Below are 27,571 nucleotides of genomic sequence, written 5' to 3' on the forward strand. Positions count from 1 at the left end.
TGAGGTGTCCGGCCTAAGGTTGCGTGGCATTGACTTGGTTAATAAATAAAATTGGCTGTGGCCTTTTCAACCCAAGTTTCATGTGTCTTTATTGGGTTAAGGTAAATTGGGTGGGGGGGGGCTTTATTGGGTTAAGGTAAATTGGGCAGACAAGATGGGCCGGATGGTTCTTACTGTTCGCCATTGCCATGCACTATATAAAAAAAATGAACGATGGGGTCCAGTTGGGGTCAATGTTTGTTGTTTCCATAAATGGATATGGTGCATTAAATACTTTTTAGATGAGAAAGAAATGAAAGAAAGCAAGATGTGTATTTGTATGCATTGCATAAGCATTTATATCCTGGCTCACCATATAAACAAAATTCCAAGATGACATGGCTTTTACTGCACGGGGATGCTTTTATACGAAACTAATGAATGGGTTCAAATAAAGCATGCTGTAGGTTATAAGAAAGTTCAGCTTCAGACAGCGGAGACAATCAATGAACCAGACGGCCGGATGTGAATTAGGTGACCTAAGTGTCTGGAACTCCAGCGGATTCTGCTGGTTTGTACAGAATATTGATCATATACTGTGCAGTACTTATTCGAACCATCATTCTGACCGACGTATACAACGCTGCCTATAATGTATGGAGACATTTAATTCAAAATGCGGCATTATAGGACAACATGTTAACCTTGCAAGATATGCACCAAAAGTAACAATCTCAAGACAACATCACAGTGAGTATAAAGCATAATTACCTTAGTAATTGCAACACAGAATTGAACAATGTAGCTAAAAATATAATTTATGGCCAATTACTGGCACATTTTTCTGATCTTTTAGGGAGGGGCTAGAAAAAAAATGCAAACTGTAAAAAATAGTATTCAAAATGATTGATTGGATCTTTTTTATTTAGAGAGTAATGGAAATGGAGGACTAGCTACAGAATAAAACCCACAAATGCAAAACGTTAGTAAATAAATATAGGCACAGGAATTAATAGACTAGTCCAATAGGCTTTAAACGACCACGTCAAACGAGGAGTGGAATTACGAGCCATGTAGTGAAGACCTTGTGAGTGTGGCCCTATTTAATGCTATTTCACATAGTGTTCTCTTGTCTCTCCAACAAGATGACATCTGAGCAGAAAAGTTGTCAGGCTGAGCTTCTTAGAACAAGACACAATGGGCACTGCTCCTGTATTAATGCGGACGCCGATTACACGGTGAATGATTGAGGTAGAGGTCATCATGACATTTCCCAGAGCTTTGGCGTTGGAAACCTGAAAGGCTCAGTGATAATGTGTCCCCAGACAGCATGGTGTTGAACATAACATTTCAAAATGCTTGGCTGTCACTCTCTGAAAAAACCTCACAGGTGTTATTTTCTAGCCGCAGAAATCACAGATATTGGGTCTCGCTTAAAAGCCAAGATATGATTAGAAACCAAGCCGCAACCGTACATAACAGCGTGGGCATTTCACTTCGGCAACATCCATTTAGTGTTTTCACAACAGGGCGACTGTCACACGCTGTGTCACTCAAAAACAATCCTTTTATTAATACATAATGAACGTAACTAACGGAACAAGCTAGACTCCAAAGTGAAGCACTATAGGAAATTGAACACGTTGTAAGTGCCCCTTCCACCGCCTGGATGGCATCTTTAAAAGAACCTGGATTATATTAAAACTCATCTTCCTAGCATTTGCCGTGAAAGACAGAAAACTGCACTTTGCCAGAAAGTCTACATTAATGACTATGTTTTAGGTGTTTTTGAAAACCACCTTTCATCGCTAAATGTAGGAACTTTGGTGGACAGATCTGGTGGACACTCGTGCTGCCCTCAACCTCTACAGTATATTGACCGTTTTATTCTTTCATGAGAAGGCCTAATAACATAAAACCAAAGACAGGTGCATTTAAGATGCCTTTTTCCATTTCTATGGCAACAACCTATCGGGGCCTGATTTTGTATAACATGACAATTTAGTGTTCACAGCAAATAAAGAATGATTTCTGGGGAAGGTTTGGGAATTCAAGAGTACCAGTGATGATGCTTCTAATCCTGCATACAGTGTTTAATTATGCAAAAAAAGCCACACATATTGTATAATATCATCTATCATATGGTATATATTATGCATTGCTGGAATCTGTAGGCACTATATGAATTCATTATATATAGCCACAAACGGAAGAATCTAAATTTACTGTATCTGTATACACATTTATTTCTTTACACCACCTCTAACCAATCTCATTATTTACCCCCCCTGCCCACAGGAGGTTCCTGATAATGTAGCTCTACCAAGGGCTGATTTATTCTGGGAAGGAAAGGACAGACTGTTATTTCCCAAAATAGAAGTCCCTGCTAGAAGTCTGTCTTGCTTCAGGGAAAGTAAGCACGGCATAAGTGGTATGAGAACCCAGCTGAGCAACAGAAATTCTGATTCACACCTACCTGCTGTCTTCAATCTTTTCTTGCGAGACTGTCATTTTCTCAGTTTTTTCAGAAGTCATTTTGCCACTTAGCTTCTTCCCCCGGTTCTGTCGTAGAAAGTGGAAAGAAAATGTATACATACATAATCTACTTGCTTTCCGTTGCAGTTTGTTATGCACCTCAAAATATGACAGTAATGGCTCTTCCGTGGCCACCGGTTATTCATTTTTTCACAGGACAATCAGCATTTTTATTTCTGCCCAATTATATTCTAACACCTTCTGATTCTGTAAAATGAAGAGGTTTGAGTTTTCGGTCAAAGATTCATAACCCTGGAACTCAAGGTGTTGCTCAACTTTCCAATGCCAAGAAGGGTCAACTTTTGATTTAATCATAGATTTTTAATTAGTTGCTTCCCTGGGTCATTCCATGACACGAACCAGCTAGACACATTTAGTTCAGGGTTCATTTCTGACCAGAATTCCCAGTATAGTATCCCATTAAACCATATGACCCATAGAGTCGTCACTCCTCCCAACGTTTCAAACGGCCAAAGGGTCACTTTTGATTAGAGGCTGCGGTCAGAGGTATGGCTAAGGGACGTGGCATTAGTGAGACTTTAATTAATCAAATTATTTTTCAGACATTGTTTGATGTTTTTATACACAATATTGTGGTTTTTAGGACTGTGATACATTCATACTCATCATAGTCATCATGCTAGTACCTAGCAAAAAAAGGACATCAAGAGAGGAACAAGGGACCAAGGTATTTGGGTCCAAAAGTGACAATGACAATGTACACTTACTAATTCTACCCAAGATATACCACAGTTCTAGCACTGACTGAATAAAAAGCCCATAAAGCAAGCGTGTGATTCAGAAACTCTGAAGCTCTTCTACACCCCCCCCCAACATTTGAAATGGTCATTTCTATTTTATGAGTGTGGTTAATCATTTTGAAGAACAAATTCAGTTGACTTGGGGATTATACTTTATTGAATGCACTTTCATTACATTACCTTGTCAGCCTCTGCCTGATTCAAAAGGTGGAGAATGCTGGCAGGTGGGGGTCCAAACATGATGTCCCTGAACACAGCACAGCCCATTTCTGTTCTCATGTTAGGTGGTAAAGCTGCTTCCTCGTCTGTTGTTTGGATGTTCGGGATTTCTTGGTGAAAATCTAGCGTCAAAGAGAAATGAATCAAGGTCACTCCTATAATTCTAACCCTTCTCTGAACACCCTTACTGTCACATATTAACACTTTATTCACGCTCGGCACCTCACACCTACAAATCTGCTCTTCCTCTGAACCCCCATATTATCATATATTATCATATATTAATATATCATGATATTATATGAAACCACCCAGATTAACCAATTTATTTTGGTGACTGAAGTTTAATAGAAAATGACAACCAATTTAAACCGATTCATTAATATGTAGTTACAATGGATTGTCATATGTATTGCTCATCTAATCAACAGGATCCGACATTACTCCATCTGGTGTATGCGATTGTGTGACCATATCTACTTTGTAAAAATAGAATAATTTGAAGAGATGCAGTAGAGATGCCCTGAGACCATATTCCATTAGAGCCCAGGGTGATGCAGGGTCACCGGGATGTTTCTAAATGCCACTTTTATTCCCCATTTTCTGTCATTACCATTGCATGGTACTGTATGATAGTAACGTGTTAGCACAGGTCAAAATAAAAATCATATTTCAGGTGCCATGTATATCATCATCACCCATTAAGGAAAGAAAATTATTAAATCACTAAGCGGACGTGACTTGGCCGCGGCAAAAGCTACAAACTCTCTCTGGTCTTCATAAATAAGGTATTTTTTTAGCTTAGCTGATTGGACTCACCAGGGATAAAACATAAATCAAAGAATAATTCCAGTCCTCAAGGGCCACAATATGTGCAGCCCTGACTTAAATCATATAATACATTTGCCACTGAAGACGTTGATGCATTGTATGATCACTGATTACTTGAAAGTTGGTAAACAGGCTCGATGACTTATTATTATGGAGCAGTCACATACAATCAACATTCCGAAAAAAATACATTCAGAAATGGTGTAGCACAAAACAGACGTGCACTTATACCTTAGTTAATAATTAATTTGGTTCATCTGAATGGACCTCAGGCTAAATGGGCCAAATGGTTACCAGAAGTCAAGTTGTATGTTCCATGTTTTAGAGCAAAGAGAGACAGGCAGGCACACATACAAGAAGACATCAAGACACAGACAGCACAAAGCAATGCCTTCTGTAAGTTCTCATGCATCTTAAGATGGGACAATCTAATGCTGCCTCACAACAAAGAATGAAAAGTCTAGACCCAAACAAGTGTCGGAGGTGATGGGAGGTGAGTATGCCATAAGGGCGCAGGCAGCAGCAAATGTTTCCGATTGAAACACATCTCGTGCAAACCAAGGAGCTAAGGGATGGGAAAGAGGCAAGTGAATAGGGTGTTCTGTGGGATTCCCCCCATGCATTTGCCAAAAAATTGAAGGTCCATATTATGGTTGGAATGTCCCTTTAAATGTATTGGCTGGATCTTTCACAATGAAATTGGTGAAGCAGAAACAATGTTTCGCTGTAAAGCATCTTCCGCTGAAAAGGAACTTAAACTTATACAACAATGTTTTATTAAGTTAAAATCCATCTTTCTCCATGAAAGGTCTTTATTTCCAAATTCTAATACATTAAAGGAAAGTTAAGCGGTGACATTCTGCTTCCCCCATTAGTATTTGCCGTGGTGGCACTATTAATGTTCTGGGCAATGAGTGGGAACCAAGCTGCTTAGAGCGTAATTGTAATTCCTTAATGCCATGAATATTGTAAGGAGATGTAACGATTCTCTTTACATTAGTGATAGGGTGCTTGAGCAGCATTTTTTTTGCATGTGTTGGGTTGAATTGCTTATTGATTGATTCTCACACCAGGGAACTTGCCCAGGTAGGCTACTGGAGCGCTCCCTCTTCTGGGGGAGTGGCTTTCTGGGGGTGTGGTTAGCCATGCATAAGGGTGGGGTTATCCCTTGATAGACTTAAGTGGGTGGAGAGTAGGAGGGGATGTGACCCGTAGACCCGGGGAAGCAGTGCTTCACCCCGAGATTCCAGGTGAAACTTAGAGAGTTCTCAGGTATGTTCATTCTCACAATATCTGCTTTAACACTTCTGTTTATTACAAACCTTTCTTATGTACTGTACCTAATGTGTAATATGTTTATATTTGAATTTGAGAATTGTAACACTAATTAGGGTTTTATTTAAAAGTGTTTCTGATGAAATTTCTTGTATCTATTATACAACAGGGTGATCGACTTTGGATTTTCCAATTAGTTCCGATGTCACTGTCCACATTGTTATTCATGGGGCCTTTTGTGGTTGGATGTATTACTCTGGATGGAGTTCTCAGCAAATTTGCTACTTGCCAATAAGATTAGACATCTAAGACCTCAAAGATAACCTCTGGAGTTGAGTTCTCTTGACTCCAGGGGTTAACTCGAAAGGCAACTCAACAGAGCAACTCAACAACTAGAAGACATATTTATTAACTACAATCTGAAACAAAGTGTCAGGGGAGATAAAGTTCATGTGAAACGCTCTAACGTCTTGGAGTCATGCGGGAGAAATCTAATTTAATGAACACTTTAGGGTCATCATACATCTCGCGTCTCATCAAAGTTTGAGAAAGTCTTTTTGTGGTTCCAATCAGTTGATTTCCAATGTACAGAAATTAAAAGTTATTGGGATGACTAAAAATGACTCAACCCTTTAATTTTTCAGTGACTTTATGTATTATTGTTTTTAAAAAAGTTACAAATTGCACAAGCCGGGGGTGGGGGTGGAATTTTTGCTGCATATGTAACAGGCAAAGTGTGAAATCAGGCATTGTACAGTGTACCGATGCAGTGTATTGAATAGCTCGTTGGAGCTTGTTTTCAGGGGTTGTATAGAATGCTTGGAAGGTAGCCAAGGAAAGTGTGAAAAGAACGAAGACGTTTCATAACATCCTGATGCTACCTTACTACAAGTGAAATACATGATTTTAGGGTATCCGAGGCAACATATAAAAGAAAATAAATGCAATGCGGGAAAATAAAGACTTCAAAAGCTCTCAGTGCCAATTTATTTCCAGGCTTACAAAGGACATGTCCAAGATATCTTGGGTTAACAGAGCTGACAGACAGCGACAAGTCAATGGTGAAGAAAAAGGGACTCAAAAGCGTTGCAGCTGCGCTCGGCGCCTATTTTTCAAAGAGCTACCTACTTACTACCCCCTTCCATTATTTATGATTAATGGCCCTGATTGCGGGAGACAAAGTTGAAAATGGAAGAAATAAACATAGTTAGGACTACTGTTATATTGTGACTCGTCAATGTTGTCACATTATAGCCACATTAGCTTATTGATGGCAGTGCCATGCTTAAATCAGGCTTAAAACATTAAGGTATATGGCAGGCTATATACAAACCAAAAGGAAGGCCACAAATAGTAATACAATAGCAACAAACATGGTGAAGATAGGGTTTATATTAAATGTAGAGGCAACTCTAGATTTTTGTAGACCCTAAGCAAAAGTATTAATTGGGGCCCACCTTTAGCACAAGTAATACAAATAATTATGCATAAACTGAGTAATTAAGTGTTTTAGGCCACTGAGAAATATACATTATCAGTTTATATGATAGCACCAACCTTGATTAATCATTAAACCCGGTTTAGGTAGTGGGCTATATCCCTTAATTTCAGGCCCTTTAATATTTTGGGAGTACTACAGCTCCGATCCAACCCCGCCACCCGGGCAAAGAGTTAGGCCCACTTCATACGCTGATTTAACATAATTTAGGAATAGGAATTATTGTGAGTTCCGTACAAAAATCTACTCGAGTGCAAAGTGGAGCAATTGCAAGAACATTCCGTAGTTGCGATAGTGATGGTCTTTTTTACTTCAATAGACACTAAATTACCTCAAAAGTACAATACACCAGGAATACCATGAGATGATGAATATGCATTATAGGGGAAACTTGCTAAATCTAAATTGCTTGTTTGTTAATAAGTGCAATTGTTTTGGAGATATCTTATGGCAGCCTGTGGCAGAGCCAGCCTTATCTAAACGATTTCACGATCTGTCCTGATGTTCCCTCACCTTTCCTTAATGTGTGGCAATGCATATCCAGCTGGAGGTTGCCATTTTTTGGCCGCCGGCATTAAAGTAAGTTAATTAAGTAATAATGGTTCACAACAAAAAAAAATGGTTAAAGATATATAATAAGTAATGTCAGCTCTTTGCAAAGAAGTCCCATCCTTATATTCAAACACCTCACTGTGCCTTTGTCACATAAGCAAAGTATTCAGACTTTGGGTATTCTATGGCCACCCTAACTTGGAACCTAGGATGGACGCCTGGTTCTTTACCAGAAATTGAGCCCCTGGATACTTTGTGGCCACTGAAGCTTGGAACCTAGGAGGGATGCCTGGTTCTTCACCAACAATAGCTTCTTTTAGAAAGAGGTTAAGCCACTGGGGCTTGTAAAGATAAGCGAGCTACTAAAGGATGACACAAACTTGTAAACTAAAACTCGCCAAAAGGCATCACTAAAGAGAACCTACTTGAACCTTAGGATCTGCTATTTTCCTTGTTAATTTTGTTAAATTGTTACCTGTGTATGCGCATCACAGTTTGTTAATTTTGTTTCTCATTTTGTGTAGATGAGTGTGATTTTGTATTACATTGTCGAAATCCATTGGATAAATCATAATCGCTTACCAAGATACCTTGATCACCCGAAATACCCAAGGACTGCTAACATTAGTTTTAAGGAGCCATTTAAGAAACCAAGGCAGAATACCCCTCCTTATCATCTAATTCTTGTACATAAAAAATGCTATTTGGAAGTCGGCAAACAACTATGATTTGAGATGTAAGCAAATTACACAAGGTAAAAAAATATCTTGGTTGTTGATCTGTAAACAAGATCCAAAGCTATATCACACACTTTTATTGCCAGCAGCAAACAGAATAATTGCCTGAAAATGTGTTTTGCATGTAGTAACGACATTGTGAAACCTACATCTTCAAACAACTATTTTATCTAACAGTGAAAACTGTATATGATATAAAATAAACCTAAGAGGAGAGACATAAAGAGTGTCTTAAAATAAAATAAAATCAAGCAATTTAAAGAGGCAGTCCCATGGAAACAAATATTTTCTCTCCTTGAGCATAATATCCAGGGCTGTATCCCGTAATGGAGGTTACCAAAGTCCCAGATTAACAACTCATGAAAATGTTCTTGTCACATGGATCAAAATGGGTTATTGGTTGAATTCTTGATGCTTGAAGAAACCACACACCAGCATTACAGACCATCACAATATAAAGAGAAATGTTAATTCTAGCACCAGAGGACGTTAAATAGGCTCATCAAAGTAACAACATGCGGTGGAAACCACTTGGGCGAGTCCTCTTGCTACTTGGGGAGATATTGTGTCCCACATTAACCCAGGATAGTGGATCACTTCCCAAGCCTACCAAGCTCACTTTTCTCACTTTACCGCATCCAATGATAAATGGGACTAAGAAAAATATTTGTTCTAGGTTCCGTCAACCTATTGCAATGGAATTGTAAAGTCACATGGCTAACAAAGACATCCCACTGGGATAAATGATTCTATTCAAAACATTATGGAGTCTCATTTGCATTGTCCCCCCATTCATTTATATCGTAATAAAGGCTCATTATGTCTGCGATACCACAATCATTCTATAGAAAGAAAAATGCTTAGCACAAAAAGAGCCCCTATTGTATTTATATTAAATATCATTTACGATAGCACAGCTAGAGGTCCTTTTTTGCTGCCAAAATTGAAATTTAGTCTGAGATGTTACATATAGAAATACAACAGGAATTTAAATAATATCAATGATCGATAACAAAAAATAAATAGAAATATCCCTATGTGTTCATTTACTATATAACAGTTGGTTTTAAAGGTCAATAGTTACTTTATCAACACAACTACAGGTAATATGTAAATCATATGCAATCATTGTATACCTATGAAATATTTACTTAGGTTTATGTGAAAATTGGATCGGTCACTAAAATAATGCTTTAACAATTTATTTCCAGAATATCAAAACAAAAGCTATATATTCATAAGTGTACCCTGGCAGCACACAATATTAAGGTTTTGGTAGCAGTATGTAGGAGGTGAGAGTAGGTTCTCACCCTATTGAGAGTGTGCCTTGACGTGGCGGGTGAGCTTAATTATGCTTTGGCCAATTCATATAACCAAAACCTCTCATTTATATTATGTTTATATATTTGTTGCCAACTTTATTAGGGTAAGAAGTGCAGACAGTTTTTGTTTCTAGCACACAATATTAGGCAGGTGGTCATAATGGTATGGCTGATCAGTGTATATATATATATATATATATATATATATATAAATATATATAAATATATATATATATATAGTTCTGTACATTCAAACTACGCCCCCCCCCCCAAATGTATTTGTAGTATTCAAAATGTTGCTGCTCTTGATTTAACCGACATAAGGAGAGGCAATGATATATTTAGCACCTTTATTGCCATATCAGTAAAAACTACTTTGTGTTGTTTTCATGTACTTACTTGTTTTCAGCTAATTATAAAAAGTAGTTAAAATTCTAAGTAGTAGTTAATTGTCTAAGCGAGTTTGAGCAGAAAGAATATTGTAAGAACATGCTAAAAATAACGCTTTAGCAATCAAAAGAAAACAAAATCCTGCAAGGTATTCTTATTCATCACTTGGAGATGGACTCATGTATAGAACTCCCTTATAAGTGATGTTCTGCCTCTGGCATTAAATCTCAAGTGATGTGCGTGTGTGTTAGGAGAGTGTGTAAAATCACGGGATACACAGATTGTATCATTCTCTGTGTTAGATCCTTTCTCACAAAAGAAATGACAAAACTCATAATATCCAACGCGAGTCAAAGGAAATTGCATATCACACCATGATATCTTCTCTCATTGTTATTCCGAAAATAGCAAAATAAATTACTACACATCTGTACAGCCAGGTGAGATTGGCAAAGCAGTTATACAACAAATGTTGTACGCAAATACATTGATATGATGTGCACCTCGGAGGCACACACTTCATTTAAATAGACAGCGAGAGTTGAAGAACCGATATATATACTGCATATATAATCTGCAATTAGCAAATAGTCTTATACTACGAATATACTTTTTTGATCAATATACCTCTTTTGTATACATTTGCATCTTTTCTTGAAAATTCACTTTGAATAATAATTTAGAAACTAAAAACCTTCATTGTGTTAGCTATCCGTAAATGGATAAGCATGAGGGACATAGTATCAAATTATTATTATTGCTTCCTCGGGTTTTTAGGCGTTAAGAGGGTCATAGAGGCTGGGGTGCCTGACAATTTAACTACAGTATTCCCAGGGTATTCCACATTGTCCCTAATTGCCCCACATTGCAGGTCCACTGAATGAAATTGTGATGCCCCCAGCTGGACAGCTCATGGAAGCTCTGCACAGTTAATATGAAACTTGATAGAGTTACCATGTGACTCGCTGAAGTCTAAGAACAGGGATTATTCACTAAGCCAGGTATGTGCCAGCGGGTTGAAGCATTTCATCCCACTGATATCACTATCAATGCTAAACTACCATTTTCCTATAAGAGAGATGATCCCTTCTTGCTGGAGAAACTCACACGGCCGACCCTTGGGAATGTCCATCTCATGGCTTGGGTCAACCATATTCTAGTGAATAGACTGCAAAGTCTTCTACTTATAACGGGATGTTGCAGATAATCAGCGTTTCTTTAGAAACAGTCATTGGTAGTATTCAGGTGGAAAAATCATTTTTTTAATGTTTATCATTTCCTAGCCCTTTAAAGATTGGCTTCTTGGGTCAACAGAAATATAGAACACTATTTGTGATCATACTTAAGAACCTCAAAGACACATGTCTGACAGGTATAACAGTAAATGTAATCCAAATGGTCAGCCTTCATCTGGATCAATAAAATGATGAAAACCTTGGATTGGTTAATTTTGATGGACTTTTTTTCCCCCTCTTTCCTATATACATTTTTCATTGGTTTTGCATATTCATTATTTTTCTTATTCTGCTGTTCTGGGCTACTCATGGACGCCAACATAGCCTTCAACTAAGCATAAGAAAGAGTCATTCATAAAGAGCAAATAAACCAACAGGCTTTATCATCTAGGAAATATTTGATTTAAAAAAGTCATGTTCAGTCTTTTTAACTAAAAACAGTTAAAAGCACATCTAGGCAGCACCAAGTGCATTTCAGCATTTCTTTGAATTGAGTCAGAATCGCGTTAAGACAAAAATCCAGGGGCGACACTAAAGAATCACAGAGACTGAATCTCTCCTTAAATCCTGTCATGTCTGTTTTAATGAGGACAATTATGACATGATCAGCAAAATAAAGGTCGTACTGTTACCATAGGGAGTAAAAGGCAGCGGGACGACAGGGCTTATAACAAAGAAAGGGCAGGCGGAATTCTCAGCAAGCAAAATGTCAATTAATTATCTTTTTACAACCAAGTCAATTACACTGCACTAATCAGCTGTGTAGGACATCGAGGTGCAAGTTGGGCAAAGCAACCCCAAGGATATCCACAAATAAGGAAGCAAGATGTGGAGTCGTTAATTTGGAAATATCATTTCTAATAAAGAGGGTAACAGTTATTAGCCCGTTTATAGCATAATCTATATGCTGTGATATTTCTTTTCTATTTAAGCCACCATTTTTTTCTCTTCTTAATAAGACGATATGGGTCCTTAGGGTAATTCACACAAAGTAATAGATTTCTCTCGTTTAAAGGTGACCAGACACACCGCATTAGTCTTTAAAGCCAGACTCAATTAGCCAGGACGAGCCTCCTATTAAATAAAATACATATATATAGGACATAATAAAATGACTCAGGAAAATTTAAGAAGGTGTAGTCATCGCCGATAATTACATAATCATTTTAATTAATGGAGAACATAGAAATTTAGAGGTTATGAGCTGGAAAGTTAAACTTTATGGCAATATATTCAGAATTTCCCCCCAAAAAAGAGAGAGAAATGCAAATGAGTGGTAATCAGGCAAAGTCAGAAATTCTGTTTTAATATGGATAGCCAACTACCATAAAATTTCAGGTATAATATGCATTCATGTATAACATACATGCCTAATTTAGAGCTAAAATTGCAGGAATTCTCACACAGAACCTGTGTTATTTTTATAGCACTCTATGCCCCCCCCATTGACAGAGGGGACAGGGTTGACCAGGGTTCTACTTGCAATTTTACATGTTTTCCCTTGGGGTAGCACTTAGGGCAGTATTTATATACTGTCTGGATCCTTTCTGTGCTCATTTAATTACCTTCCTATGTATTTTCTTTATGTAAATGCCATTTGGATAGGACTGGATAGTTGACATCGAGCCTGTTGTCTGACAGATAAGTCTTGGGCTGCTTTATTACTTGGCCACTTGGCTGGGGTGAATCGTGCGGCTCTTACCTTGGCCGTGGTTAACAAACCATAGCCCATGAAAGCAGGTACAACAAGTCTCATATAGCCACTCCAGTCTCCCCATTTTATTTTATCAACGAGGGTTATATAGGATTATATAAATGTTCATATAGCATCTGCTATATGGGCCAAGTCTTACTTGGTTCACTTTACAACTTACTTATATGTTTGCTATGTATAATACAAGATATAAAACACATAAAGCTAAGCATTTTGTCAGGAGAATGAAGTGCATGCTGGCAAAGTGGATATTGCCTTAAAATCAGTGCTGCCCCACATGATGCATCCTCATCTATTACTTTTTTTAATCTGGTCACTCTGGACAAAAGTCCATGAACAGAGAGGTCCATCACCCACACATCACCCAGAATACAAAACCCATCCTGTCTTGGCAATAGAGAGTAAATATCGCCGCGGCTATATCTCAGATGCAGCAGCAGGAATGGATCCAAGCAGATGCTATCAGAAAAGTTCCCCTGTGGGACACCATGATTAAAAAGCAAACATGTTATGGCAGTTTACTGAGCATCTGGTGCTCCATTTTTAATTGAGTAATTGGATGCAATCTCTCTTTAACATGGCGAAGCACGTATTAGAGATTCAAACCCGACTTCTCTTATTAGAAACATAGAATTTGATGTTAGATACAAACTATTCGCCCCGTCTACTCTGCCCATTTTTCCTGATGGAAAGCCTCAGACCTTAATCAGTCCTTGGTTTGTCTTAGATTCAGGATAGCTTTATGCCTATTCAGGGGCATAACTAGAAACCACGGGGCCCTGGTGCGAAAATTGTCCCTGGCCCCCCAACTTCATAGCTTGTCTGTGCCATCATTGTCCCCAAATAACTTGTCTGTGCCTTCTTTGCCCCTTCTTCCAACATATACTCTGGGACACATATGTAAAAACACTTACACAAATTACACACACTTACTCATACTCACTAACACACACGTACACATTCATTCTAACACACACTCCGTCTCACCCACTTACACATACATGCTCACACACTTGACCCCGATATACGTCCCTGTCTCCCCATGCCGGTTTAAAATAGTTTAGAAAGGGCCCTTTCAACCTGGAGCGGTACGGTCAAGGTCGGAAGGGCCCTTTCTAAACTATTTTGAACCGCTACGAGGAGACAGGAAGAAGGGGCCGCACCGGGCCGCCTAGAGGCATATGCCCTGTCGCAGCTGCAACCGATGCGATCCCTGTAGTTACGCCAGTGTGCCTATCCCATGCATATTTAAAGGTCCTCGTTGTTTTGGCCTCTACTACATCCACTGGGAGGCTGTTCCACTTATCTACCACTCTCTCAGTAAAGAAGATGGAACAATGTCTTGGGTGCTTGTGTTCCCTGTTGACTCTCAAATAGTTAAAAACGATATAATAATATGTATCCTTGAGTACTTAAACATTAAAATAATAAAGAATTAAAGCATAGAATCTATAACCTATAATTGTTTTTTATCCAAATGTTATTAGTGTTTTTTTGGGGGGTTCTTTAATGGAATTTCCGCTGTAATATATTCAAGTGTTATCTAAAAATAAATGTAAAACGCTGAAAAAGCTGACAATAATATGGCAATTTGGCAATTATCAGCACCTGCGTTATGATGCAATGGGTTGAAATTACTATGGGGCTGTGGCAGAAACCCCACTGACAACAATTAGCATAAAATGTTCTACAATTTTAAAGCTATGGGAAGGAATTATCAAAGGTTAACAGACTAAATATAACTATTGCTTTGACCACAAAATCAAAGTGCTTTGTTGCTAATTCTGGGTTCTATAATTTAGCCAATAATAGGATAACAAAATCTGGAAGATTTCCCATCTGATGATGGGCTCGTTTGCATTCTACATTAGAAATGATTCCGCGCTAACGAAAAATTAAGCATGATTTAAGTATTACATGTCAACAAAACCATTAATCTCATTGAAATGTAAGTACATATACAATTAATCTCAGTAGGAGCTATATTATTCATTACAATTTTGTATCTGACTTTATTCAACAATAACACAATCACTCTCGTCCGCTATGATAATATCCCCCCAAAAACATAGCTATTAATTAAAAAAAAATGATATATAAAAAATAAGAATAACATCTATAGTGTAGAGTTTTAAACTTAAGTTAGGAGAAAATAGAAAACAAAAAAAAAAACATAAAAAAAATTTATCTAATCGGTAACCTTTATAATAATAAAAAAAAATTCTGCCAGCCATTTATTATGAATGCATTTGTTGGTATATTCCAAAACTGTTAATTTGAGCAAATGATGGCTGAGAAACCCTGCATTGTTTAGCTAGCCTGATGCTTACCAGGCATACAAACAACTTTTTAAAAAATATCTGAAATAAATAATAAAAATATACAGAACATCAGACAGGAAGAGTAACCGCAAATATATTAGAAATATATTAAAAGTATAAATATATTGTGACAGGGAACAGGGCATGGTGGTTGACAACACATATATTCCTCACAAAATACTGCAATGCAATGTATTTGATAACCCCAGGGAGAATGTTTTGTTACCGTCAAAATAATGGTAATACTGTAGTTACGTTTGGGTCCCTGGGGTGGAGCATTTGGAGAGAAGGGAGGGCCAGTGCTCCACTCCACAGTTTACTTGCAGCAGGTGAGGAAGCCAGTCCAGGAGTTCTGATTATCCCAGATAATTACTCACCTGATACCAATGAGCAGCAGGGGGCTGCTACAAAAAGGAGCCCTGTGAGTTACTCAGGTGAGAAAGCTACAAGCAGTGAGTGAGACTGCATTTTTCTCCTAACAAATCTGCTGAGTGGTTCCTAAAGGTCTGTACTAAATGTTTTGTTGGTAGCGGGTAAGCCGTCCAACGATAGTCAGTTGTTGTCTGTCAGTAAGTGCTCAGAGAGCAAGGTTTTTCTTTTTGTTTGTTTTATTTTTATGTTTGTTTAAAGACCTTTAATAAAAGGACTACAATTTCTAAAAAGAATTCAGCCTTATGTGGTATTTCAAACCTTAAGACTGTGTGGTTACATGATCTCAGCTCACATATGGTGGAGAATGCCGGTACCACATTGATAGTCTGGAAAAGGAAACAATACCACGAAACACAAACATGGAGGATGTTATTAAGGCTTTACTACAGGCAGCAGCCACGCAGCAACAAGCTACAACTGCCCAGCAACAAGCTACAACTGTCCAGCAAGAAAATATTACAGTCCTGCAGCAACTGGTGCTTGCACAGAAAGAGGAACAACAAAATATCACTCGTGCCATGCAGCAGGAGATCCAGGGCCTATCTGAGAGGCTGGCCAGGTATACTGCAGAAGTGCCACATAGTTCTAAGACTCTGAGAGTGAGTAACTATTTGCAGAAGATGTTGGCTACAGATGATGTAGAGGCTTACCTGATGGCTTTTGAAAGGACAGCTGAAAGAGAACGTTGGCCTGAATCTGAATGGGCAAGCCTTTTAGCACCGTTCCTGAGTGGAGAGCCTCAAAAGGCATATTATGATTTGGAGCCTGCAGAAGCCTGTGACTACGCTAAACTGAAAGCAGAAATTTTGGCCCGCCTGGGAGTCACGATAGCGGTTCGGGCACAGAGATTTCACTCCTGGACTTATAATCAAGACAAAGCGGTACGGTCACAAATGTTTGATTTAATACATCTGGCCAGGAAATGGTTACAGCCGGAGGTTAACTCATCTAGCCACATCGTGGAACAACTTGTGATGGACCGGTTCCTGAGAGGATTGCCTGTTTCCCTAAGACGGTGGGTCAGCCAGAGCGATCCTAAAACTGCTGATGAACTAGTTGCCTTGGTGGAACGGTATGTGACAGCTGGAGAATTTTTGCAACTCCCTAACCAGGAGAGACTTAGGACCCCGAAGATCCAGAGTCCCAGTAAGTTTGGTAAGACTGATCCAGGGAAAAGGGGGTCTCGGGAGGAGCAGATGGGGTTTTACAACCCAAGGGACACTACAGCAAAAGGCAGGAATTTTGTGAGGCTGGAAGAGACCACACCATCCTCAAGAATAATGCCTAATTATACTGTTAAGTGTTTTCAGTGCAAAGAATATGGACATATTGCAAAAGACTGTCCTGAGAATGTTGTTGCAATGGAATGTAATGTTGGTGATCAGTGGGGTGCTTATTCACTTTTCTCTCATTCTGTATATTCTGTCACACAAAATGAGTGTCTGAAGGGCCATCCCTGGTGTACTTTAAAGGTAGAGGGAAAAGAAGTACATGCTTTACTAGATTCAGGAAGTATGGTTACACTTCTAGACCAGGGTCTGTTAAAAAACACTCCAATAGATGACTCCCATAAACTAGAGGTTGCCTGTATACATGGGGACATACACCAGTACCCCACTGCTGAGGTGATTATTGAAACGCAAAGTGGTACTGTAAATCATAGAGTTGGTCTAGTGAATGGATTAGTCCATGAAATGATAGTTGGCAGGGATTTTCCTTATTTTTTGACTTTATGGTCGACTGCTGAAAGGGTTAACTCAGTACCAGTAGAGGGCGCTGTTAGTGACTTTCCCTTTTCAGATTTATTGGGGGATGACTTGGACAGAGAAGCTGCTGCTAGGAACAAGCCTTCAACCCCTATTGAAACCCTAGTGGGTAGTAACACTGAGCAGAGTGAGGCAGGTCCTTCTAATATCACGGAGTCTGATGTAGAATTGACTGACCTAGAAGGTAACCTGGGTAACTTCAGAGCTGCACAGTGGGAGGACCCCACTTTAGCTGGGGCAAGAAACCAGATCACTATGAGGAATGGGACCCCTGTTAATCCTGGAAAAACCCTGACTTATCCATATTTTGAGGTAGAAAATGATTTACTGTATAGAGTTGAGAAATTAGAGTCGGTTAAACAACTATTGGTACCCCAGGCATACCGACACACAGTATTAAATCTTGCACACAGCCATGTTCTGGGAGGGCACCTAGGGGTTGAAAAAACAAAAGAGAGAATCCTCAGGAGATTTTATTGGCCAGGTGTAATAGCGTCAATTACAAATTATTGTTCCTCCTGTCCTGATTGCCAGTTAACTGCCCCTCTTACAGCATACCGTAGTCCATTAGTGCCCTTACCTATTATAGAGGTACCATTTGAACGCATTGGTATGGACTTTGTGGGCCCTCTTGTAAAATCTGCCAGAGGACACCAGTACATATTGGTAATAGTAGACTATGCTACGCGTTACCCTGAAGCAATACCTATGCGTACAACTTCAGCAAAAGCTATTGCTAAGGAACTAATGTTCATGTTCAGTCGGGTTGGGATTCCCAAAGAAATACTAACAGACCAGGGAACTCCATTCATGTCCCGAGTTACAAAAGAATTATGTAATCTCCTTCGTATAAAGCAATTGAAAACCTCAGTATATCACCCACAAACGGATGGTTTGGTGGAAAGATTCAATAAAACCCTAAAGTCTATGCTTAGAAAGGCCATTGATAAAGATGGGAAAAACTGGGACTGCCTTTTGCCTTATTTAATGTTTGCTATTAGAGAAGTCCCTCAAGCCTCTACTGGGTTTTCTCCTTTTGAGCTCTTGTATGGTAGACACCCTAGAGGACTGCTAGATATAGCCAAAGAGATTTGGGAACATGAGTCTACACCACACAAGAGCATCATAGAGCATGTAAATCAGATGCAGGAACGGATGACAGCCATTATGCCCATTGTTAGAGAACACATGGAGAATGCTCAACAACGTCAGCAGAATAGCTACAATAAAAATGCCAGGGTCCGCACGTTTCAACCAGGAGATAGAGTGCTTGTTTTGGTTCCTACTGTAGAGAACAAATTCCTAGCAACATGGCATGGACCTTATGAAGTAATTGAGAAAGTGGGAGTAGTGAATTATAAAGTAAGACAGCCTGGAAGACGAAAGGAGGTACAAATTTACCACGTGAATCTACTTAAGCCATGGAAAGAAAGAGAAGTGCTTGTGACCATGGAAGCATCAAACCTCCCTCCAAAGGATAATGATCCTGCTGTCAATATATCCGAAACCCTGACTGTACATCAGAAGAGGGAGGTAAAAGACTTTATTAGATTAAATAAAGATGTTTTCTCCACAGTTCCGGGGAGAACTGCTGTAATAAAGCATGATATTGTCACTGAACCGGGGAAAAGAATCCATCTTAAGCCGTATAGAATACCAGAAGCTCGTAGAGAAGCAATCAAAGCAGAAGTGAAGAAAATGTTGGACCTTGGGGTGATCGAAGAATCCCAAAGTGACTGGTGTAGCCCAATTGTGCTTGTACCAAAGCCTGATGGTACAATCAGATTTTGCAATGATTACCGGAAACTTAACACAATATCCAAGTTTGATGCATATCCCATGCCGAGGGTTGACGAACTTGTGGAAAGACTTGGGAAAGCCCGGTATCTCTCCACACTGGATCTAACCAAAGGCTATTGGCAAGTGCCCCTCACAGATCGGGCAAAGGAAATAACTGCTTTTTCTACTCCAGATGGACTTTTCCAATATAAAGTGTTACCTTTTGGTTTACATGGGGCTCCAGCAACATTTCAAAGAATGATGGAACGAATCCTAAAACCACATACCCGTTATGCAGCGGCTTACTTGGATGATGTGGTTATACACAGTGAAGATTGGGAGTCTCACTTACCAAAAGTACAGGCCGTCCTTAATTCCATACGAAATGCTGGCTTAACAGCAAACCCTAGTAAGTGTACTATTGGCCTAGAGGAGGCTAAGTATCTAGGGTATTCCATTGGGAGAGGGTTAGTCAAGCCACAACTTGCTAAAATTGAAGCCATACGGAATTGGCCACAGCCATTGACTAAGAAACAGGTCAGAACATTCCTTGGTCTTATTGGCTATTACAGGAGATTTATTTCCAACTTTGCAACTATAGCTAGTCCCTTAACTGATCTCACAAAAGCTAAAGCCCCTGTCATGGTGAAGTGGTCCCCTGAAGCTGAACAAGCATTTCAAAGTCTCAAGGAAGCTATTTGCATTCAACCTGTATTGGTCACACCGAATTTCTCAAAGGAATTTATCCTACAAACCGATGCATCTGATGTAGGATTGGGAGCAGTGCTTTCCCAGGTAACTCAAGATGAAGAGCACCCAATCTTGTACCTAAGTAGGAAACTTCAACCTAGAGAAAAGAATTATTCAATAGTTGAGAAGGAATGTTTAGCTATTAAATGGGCTGTCGAAACTCTGAAATACTATTTGTTGGGCAGAAGGTTTAAGCTAGTGACCGATCACGCACCACTAACTTGGATGAGTCAAAACAAGGAGAAAAATAGCAGAGTTACACGCTGGTTCCTTAGTTTACAACCCTATCATTTCTCATTAGAGCACAGGGCAGGCTCTAAACAGGGTAATGCTGATGGTCTTTCACGTAAACATTCACTTATGACCGTGGTCGCTCACCCCACTAGGTTTGAGCTGGGGGGGAGGATGTGTGACAGGGAACAGGGCATGGTGGTTGACAACACATATATTCCTCACAAAATACTGCAATGCAATGTATTTGATAACCCCAGGGAGAATGTTTTGTTACCGTCAAAATAATGGTAATACTGTAGTTACGTTTGGGTCCCTGGGGTGGAGCATTTGGAGAGAAGGGAGGGCCAGTGCTCCACTCCACAGTTTACTTGCAGCAGGTGAGGAAGCCAGTCCAGGAGTTCTGATTATCCCAGATAATTACTCACCTGATACCAATGAGCAGCAGGGGGCTGCTACAAAAAGGAGCCCTGTGAGTTACTCAGGTGAGAAAGCTACAAGCAGTGAGTGAGACTGCATTTTTCTCCTAACAAATCTGCTGAGTGGTTCCTAAAGGTCTGTACTAAATGTTTTGTTGGTAGCGGGTAAGCCGTCCAACGATAGTCAGTTGTTGTCTGTCAGTAAGTGCTCAGAGAGCAAGGTTTTTCTTTTTGTTTGTTTTATTTTTATGTTTGTTTAAAGACCTTTAATAAAAGGACTACAATTTCTAAAAAGAATTCAGCCTTATGTGGTATTTCAAACCTTAAGACTGTGTGGTTACATGATCTCAGCTCACAATATATATAAGTTAACATACAAAATATTTTGGTGACAGGTCTAATGGAATCTATTACATAAATGTATATTTATTTATTTATTTAGTCAGAAAGCACTTTGCGATACTAATGTCACACCAAGAGAAGTGAGACCAACCCCTGTTGTCAAGAAAGCTCGTTCCCATCAATCATTTCATGCTGGAGGAGTCTGGAATACATTGATATTTTGTTTCTCTAGGATGTCTTTCTCTTCCCTGGTGATGCTGCAAACAAACTCAAGTCATTCTTTTTGATTATGTTTAGTTCCGATAATGTATGTGACAAACTGTGAGAGAAGGTTATAGTAGCATCAGCAAGCGCTGTGAAGCCGTTACGTAGACTTGTGGAACAATGTGAAGTTTAAGGAGATGGAAATATTTCTGCAGTGCCTGTTGTTTTTTTTTTACTATACAATGTTTTCATTGTGAACATTGAAATTGGGATCTGTTCACTGGACCCTGAATTCAGCAAGGTTCACTTTCATCTTGGAATTAGACAAATTAGCCTTGTGGAATAAGTTCAACTTTGCAGGATGGATATGAGCTCAGACCATTCATAATTCAATGTCTAACATTCAAGTCTAATGAAGGTTGAGTTTCTTGTGTGTTACCGGGTTAGGCTGAAAATCCAACCTCCCAGTTGAAGTGTATGAAGGCTCCAAATCATCAGAACATGGAAGACAGTAAATCTTCTGAGCAGCATTTGTCCTGAAATGCTTGGGCCGAGATGGACAGGATTTCAGCTACCTAAGCAGCACTCAATTTAGCAAGCAGCACCCTTAGGTCTTTCAGAGCAAAATAGAACAAATATATATTTTAAAAAAAGTTTGAGATTAATGCACAGGATGGACAGCTGCTTAATAGCGTGTCCTACGGGTCATCCCTGCTTTGGAGCATCTCAAATCTCCCCTGACATATTAGTCAGATCTCGTCACAAGGGCAGTCGAGAACTGAAATATGAGGCAAGAGTCCTCTGCACAAACCTAGAAGAACATTTTGTCCTTGAGGGACCTTGTCAGTAGGGTCCAGCTGGCATCCCTTTATACGCAAGAGAGCAAGGAGGGCTGGTTCTGGACTCATCTTTACACTTGGAGCGAAGGGCGAAATACCATATTAAAATATGATATTAACCTCACACCTTTTGTGCATGGTATTTTGCCCTTCTGGGGTCTCTTCTGGGGTCTCTTGGGACCAACTAAGTGGAAAGGTGAGTCCAGATATGGACCATGAAGGCCAAAATGTACATATGGGGTTGTTGGTTCCCTTGTGCAGAGGGAATTTTCCTTGTGATTTGTTTCTAGACTGCTCTTGCGTCGGACTGATATGTCAATGGAATTTTTCCTTGGTAATTGCACAAAAGAGCTAAAATTAGAGATGCTTCTGAGCAAGGATGCACCACAGGACAGACTATTACGAGGTTGGCTGTCCTCGGTGAGCCAATCTCAATGTATTTTTTTGTATGTATAGAGGAAAGGTCTATGCAAGTTGTACATTAGTAGTTTATTATACACTCTCAATTCCTTAACAAAGGATGGATCAATATAATATGTTGGTGTATATCTCAGCATAGAAATGGTCAGGAATTTTGCCAGAAAAACAAAATTCTATTTCTAGTTTTAATGTCAAACTACAGAATAAAAGATTTAAACAAAGCTCTGTAGAATCAACCCAACAATTTTCTTTTATGAGGATTTATTCAGCAGATTAGACCTTGGTAGAGAAATTCCATTATTACCCAGTGCATACGATGTTCCTTGTGTATATTTTGCATGTGAACAAAGCAAGCCCTTTATATCATCTCATTATTTAATGCAACAAAACCGCAGGGTCTTACTAAAGTAATGGTAGCCACAAGGCCAAGCCTGCCGTTGCCTTTGCACGCTAAAAGCCAATGTCTTTCCTACTGAGGTTTACTTTTTTCCCATCAATATTATTGTGCTTCTTGACAATGATTTCAAAGCTATGACTCAGTTTAGAAGAAGTAGGTGGCACTCCATGTTAGTCAGACACAATGTCTGGTGTGGGGGAGGCATAGCAAATGAGAAAGAGAATACAATTAGAAAAAAAAAAATAGACATGATTAATATCTTTGCGGCAAACAATGCGCCCACTACGACGGCAGAGTCATATTTGACTTCTGTATGAATTCATTTTGTTACAAAGATGAACATACGGGTATAGCTCAACAGTGGATACATATAAATATATATAAAAAAAATTAATAATTAAGCATAATAAGTTATTCCGCATCATAGTAGCTTCTTGAATGATCGACTCAGAAAGGACATTCCATTTGTTGCTATGGTGATAGGACCCCTTTTTAAACTTTGCACCAGAATTGCTTTTTATACATAGCTTCTTTAGATTTTTACTTCTGTGTACTTTGGATTTTGTACACATTTGAAATGATGCACTGTGTATCTTTTGATGAAATTCCTTGACTAACAGAAGTAGGGTATTCAAGCGGTGATCAGTACCCATGGCAAAAGGCTGCTAATTAATTCAGAATTCCAGGGCCACCGTCAGCCGGCACATTATTGCAACCGTGTAACAATTATGACACAAGAGCTTCCATTGCCGAGGGGCAGTAGACTGTTTTTTATGGATGATCTGAGTGTGAATTACAAGTAATATTCAGTGTTTTTTTTTTTTTTAGATAAACATAGGATCTAATTACAATGTTACACTGAAACAAAATTAAAATATTTGGAATTTAGAAGTCATGTTCTTTTGGGGAGAAGAGCCGGTATCAGTATGGAATTTAACCCCAAAGCCCATTAGGCAGCTGTCTAAATAACATTTTTATGGCGTTTGCAAAAGTCAGATGGATCACCCACCCATAATACCTACAATCCTAATAACCTCCTAGATTAAGGCCCGTCTGTAGAGTTAGACAAGTTGGAATCTGTCATAGTTGGGCAAATCTAACTGGAAAACCTGAGATTTGTTGGCCGTTTATCTTGTGGAGATAATCTCAACAGGATGCAATTTTAAAAAAGCCCCCGTGATTCACCCTATGATTCCCTCTCCTGCAAACTCCCACTTTAGTGAATACACGTATTTCTACATATATAATGCATACTATTAAATAGCTTCATCCATGGTTTTTGGATTATTCTATCCTAAACTTATCATATTTTATTATTTTATATCATCTTCCTGCCTACAATGTAGCATTGTGAGAAATACCCGCTGTACAATGTGGAAACTTAAAGTATATTGCTAAGGAAGTAAATCCTATAGACAAATGTATGCACTAAAGCCTAATCTCTGTAATTACTTTGCAATTACAGCACATACTACAGTATGTCGTTAACCCAAGTTACTGTAATCAAAACAATCTTCTAAGTTTTAATTAGCATTGAAGATATATACTAGAAAGCCACAAAAGATGTTCCAATATGCACCTTTACATACGGTTTAGCTTGCATCGAGTTAACATTTATTTTAGAATGTTGGAATTCAGAGCACCTGTCCGTGTTGTAATGTCACAACAGCTAAAATTCATATAACCAAAGCAGGGGACTCTAGGATTATGATGTTAGAGGAAGAATACCAAAAAGCCACAAGTGGCCACTGAGCAGAGACTTACTGTAGCCACTTACTTCTGCATGCAAGCTGTTTGCAGGGTCATCTAAAAATATGTGGTCAAGACTCCAAAGTCCAAGCCAAACTAAACCTCAATCAATGGACAACCGAGGAGGTATAGAGGAGAAAGAAAGTTGATTGAGGAAAACTATGTTGTGTTCATGACTACACATATTGGGATGTATGTATTTTCCAACAAAGAACGAGGATGTCAAACTCTACCCCAAGAGTACCAAACATGACTGGATTTTCATGATAACTATGTCAAAGTTCAGTGGTGAGCAGGAAAGAATCTAAATAATTGGGTGTGCTGGTTTGTGGGCAGATATTGTGTGTCCATGGACCAGCCCCATTTACAGATATACTGGTTAAGGCAGGTTAGGTCAATACGGCAGCCTTGAACGATAAGGAACTAGAGGTACTGTGTATCTCCTTTCATATTCAATATTTTTTATATTTTTCCACGTTGTGTATTGTTTGACTATGGCTTTAAACTATAAGCTAAAATGATGTCATGTCATGACCTGTTCTTTTCATTATCAAATTATAGGAAATCATTTATTTCTATAAACTTGCATACCCCCAGTCAATATATTACATCAGTGCTTTGCAAAATATAGCCTTTGACCCTGATTTGGCTGCCACGGTGTGCACCAAATCATTTTCCGTGCTCACAATGCTAAGGCGCCAACATGCATTGTTCACAATCAATCATAAGAATAAGTAATATGTATAGATCAAAACGCTGGGGTTTTGGGTTGTTCACATAGAAGGGAAAATCGGTCCACTTATTGCTTGGGGTCGAAAATGTGCCGATTGGCAGAAGATAGTTGGAGCAACTTTACAATTAGCAATGTGTGTTTTCAAATAAAAGTTTTATGTAAGTGGATGGTTCTGGTTTTCGAGACCTAGCTTGAGCCCCATGTTGAGACGGCAGATCTCACTTAACATGCTAATTTTGAATCTGCAAAAGGGAACTCCCAGAATAGTCTTGAGAAACCCGTTCCCTGTTTCTGATGACATCACCAGACTCATCTTCAAAGTAACAAGTAATTGTAACTGTCGGAAAGGACCTTGTGTGATATTAATAGACTGATTTAACGTACTTGACCTTAAATATATCTGCTACTGGTCATAAATCAGAAGCCTTCTCTATCGCAAACAAGTAAAAATGAGACAGGGGACACACTGGAAATGCAGGAGAATGCATGGGTCAGCTCTGTCTGAATTCCCTGGTGCAGCTTCATAAAGATAAAAGAGATTATTTTTGTTTGCTGAAAAGACACTACTGCCATTTACAAAACCAAGTGATAAAAATGCCGCTATGTTTAAACTATTACTGACCATGTGCTTTTTCATGCACTGCAACACGGAATGCCATGCAAACATTTCACATATTTTATTCTTTTTTTAGACTAATATAAGCCTTCTACAGATTAATTAGTAAAATAACTATTAAGTGCAATACCTTAATCGGGTAAAGTCATAAACAATGTTAAACAAAAGAAAAGACTGGTTTGGAAAGAAAAGAAAAAATTAGAAGACTGAGCTAAGACGGGAAAATTCTTGATGAATGTACAGCGGCAGATATTGGTAATAAAATGTTGGGATGTTGGTTTATTTGGAAAATCCCCATTTAACAACTATATAGGAAAATACTACCTAATCGGGCAAGGAGGGCAAAAACAGAGACCACCAATTGCTTGGGACAAAGTCTCACCCAGATGAAGGAATCTTGAAACTCTTGAGTTGCCTGGCCTATCTATTGTCTCTGGATTTTTGTCCATTTACGAGCTGTTGTATTGCTGGTTGGTCTAAGTATCCTACTCTTCTGATTATAGGCGTCCCATCTTCAAGTTCAATGACATTTCAAACAAAAGATAATTTTACACTCAAAATGCTTATAACAATCATAGACATATCTTCATCTTTCCTACTCTTCTGTTATCTTTATCATTCCTCTACCAATGTCCCCCTTTAGCATTAACATATTTCTATTCATATTGTCTACTTCCATCCCTTTATCCCTTTAAATGCTTCACCATAATGACTCCCTTTATCGCTCTATCCTTTCCAGTATATAAAGTTCTCCCTTCTGCCTGTCCCCGTCCTACTCCATGATGCCCCTTTTTATCACATGTCCCTCATATTTAACCATCTCCTTCTTCTCATTATTCTTTTCATGATGGTGAGCAGTTTATTTTGTTTTCTTTCAGGAAAAGAACTATTAAGGGCAGCAGAGGTATCTCCTTCCAACTGCTACTCCTGTTAGCGGAAAATACAATTTTGCCATCTTACTCATGTAGTACATCCATGGTGTAGTAAAAAAAAGGTGCAGCCTACAATCACAACAATAATATATCATAGTATCTTGTATCATACATATCTAGTAACGGCTGCGCTGATAGTTGATTGTTTTTGCAGTGATAGCAGTTTGTGTTATAGACGAAAATGGACAGACGCTGTCCGTACCCATAGCCACACTGCTAAATATACATTTTTTACAACAAACTGGGAATCTTTTTTTTTTTTATCTACTGGACTTGATGTCTTTGAATGTGACATATTGGAAATACTGAATGGGACCAATCAGGCAATTTTGTAAAGGACGTCATGCAATGCTTTCGGAGTTTCTCTTATTTTATATGTCACTTATTTCTCTTAATTTTGTTGCATATTCCCATTTACTCAAGTGCCTTATTTTTCTTATGTTTTTCTTGTGTTTATCACAGTCCTTATTTTAATGCAATTTTAACAGAATTTTTCGTGTAATTACATGTTTTGAAGTACTCATCTGTCACTTTGACTACAAACATATTAGTCTGTTTATATGTTAAAGATGGCGAGGCTTGATAAAAATGAC

General features: G+C 38.8%; 1 protein-coding gene across 2 annotated transcripts in view; it reads right to left on the bottom strand.

Annotated features, from left to right (window-relative positions):
- MORN1 (MORN repeat containing 1) overlaps positions 1-27,571 on the bottom strand; it is a 90,057-nt gene that overhangs the window by 29,872 nt on the left and 32,614 nt on the right. For both annotated transcript variants that reach the window (XM_053452250.1, XM_053452249.1), the window contains exons 11-12: positions 3,456-3,616; positions 2,456-2,541 (exon numbers count right to left, since the gene is read on the bottom strand). In XM_053452250.1, coding sequence (XP_053308225.1) covers positions 2,456-2,541; positions 3,456-3,616 — 247 coding nt within the window. The remainder of the gene's footprint in view (positions 1-2,455; positions 2,542-3,455; positions 3,617-27,571) is intronic.

Source organism: Spea bombifrons, chromosome 12 (genome assembly GCF_027358695.1).
Source record: "Spea bombifrons isolate aSpeBom1 chromosome 12, aSpeBom1.2.pri, whole genome shotgun sequence".
NCBI classification, from domain to species: domain Eukaryota; kingdom Metazoa; phylum Chordata; class Amphibia; order Anura; family Pelobatidae; genus Spea; species Spea bombifrons.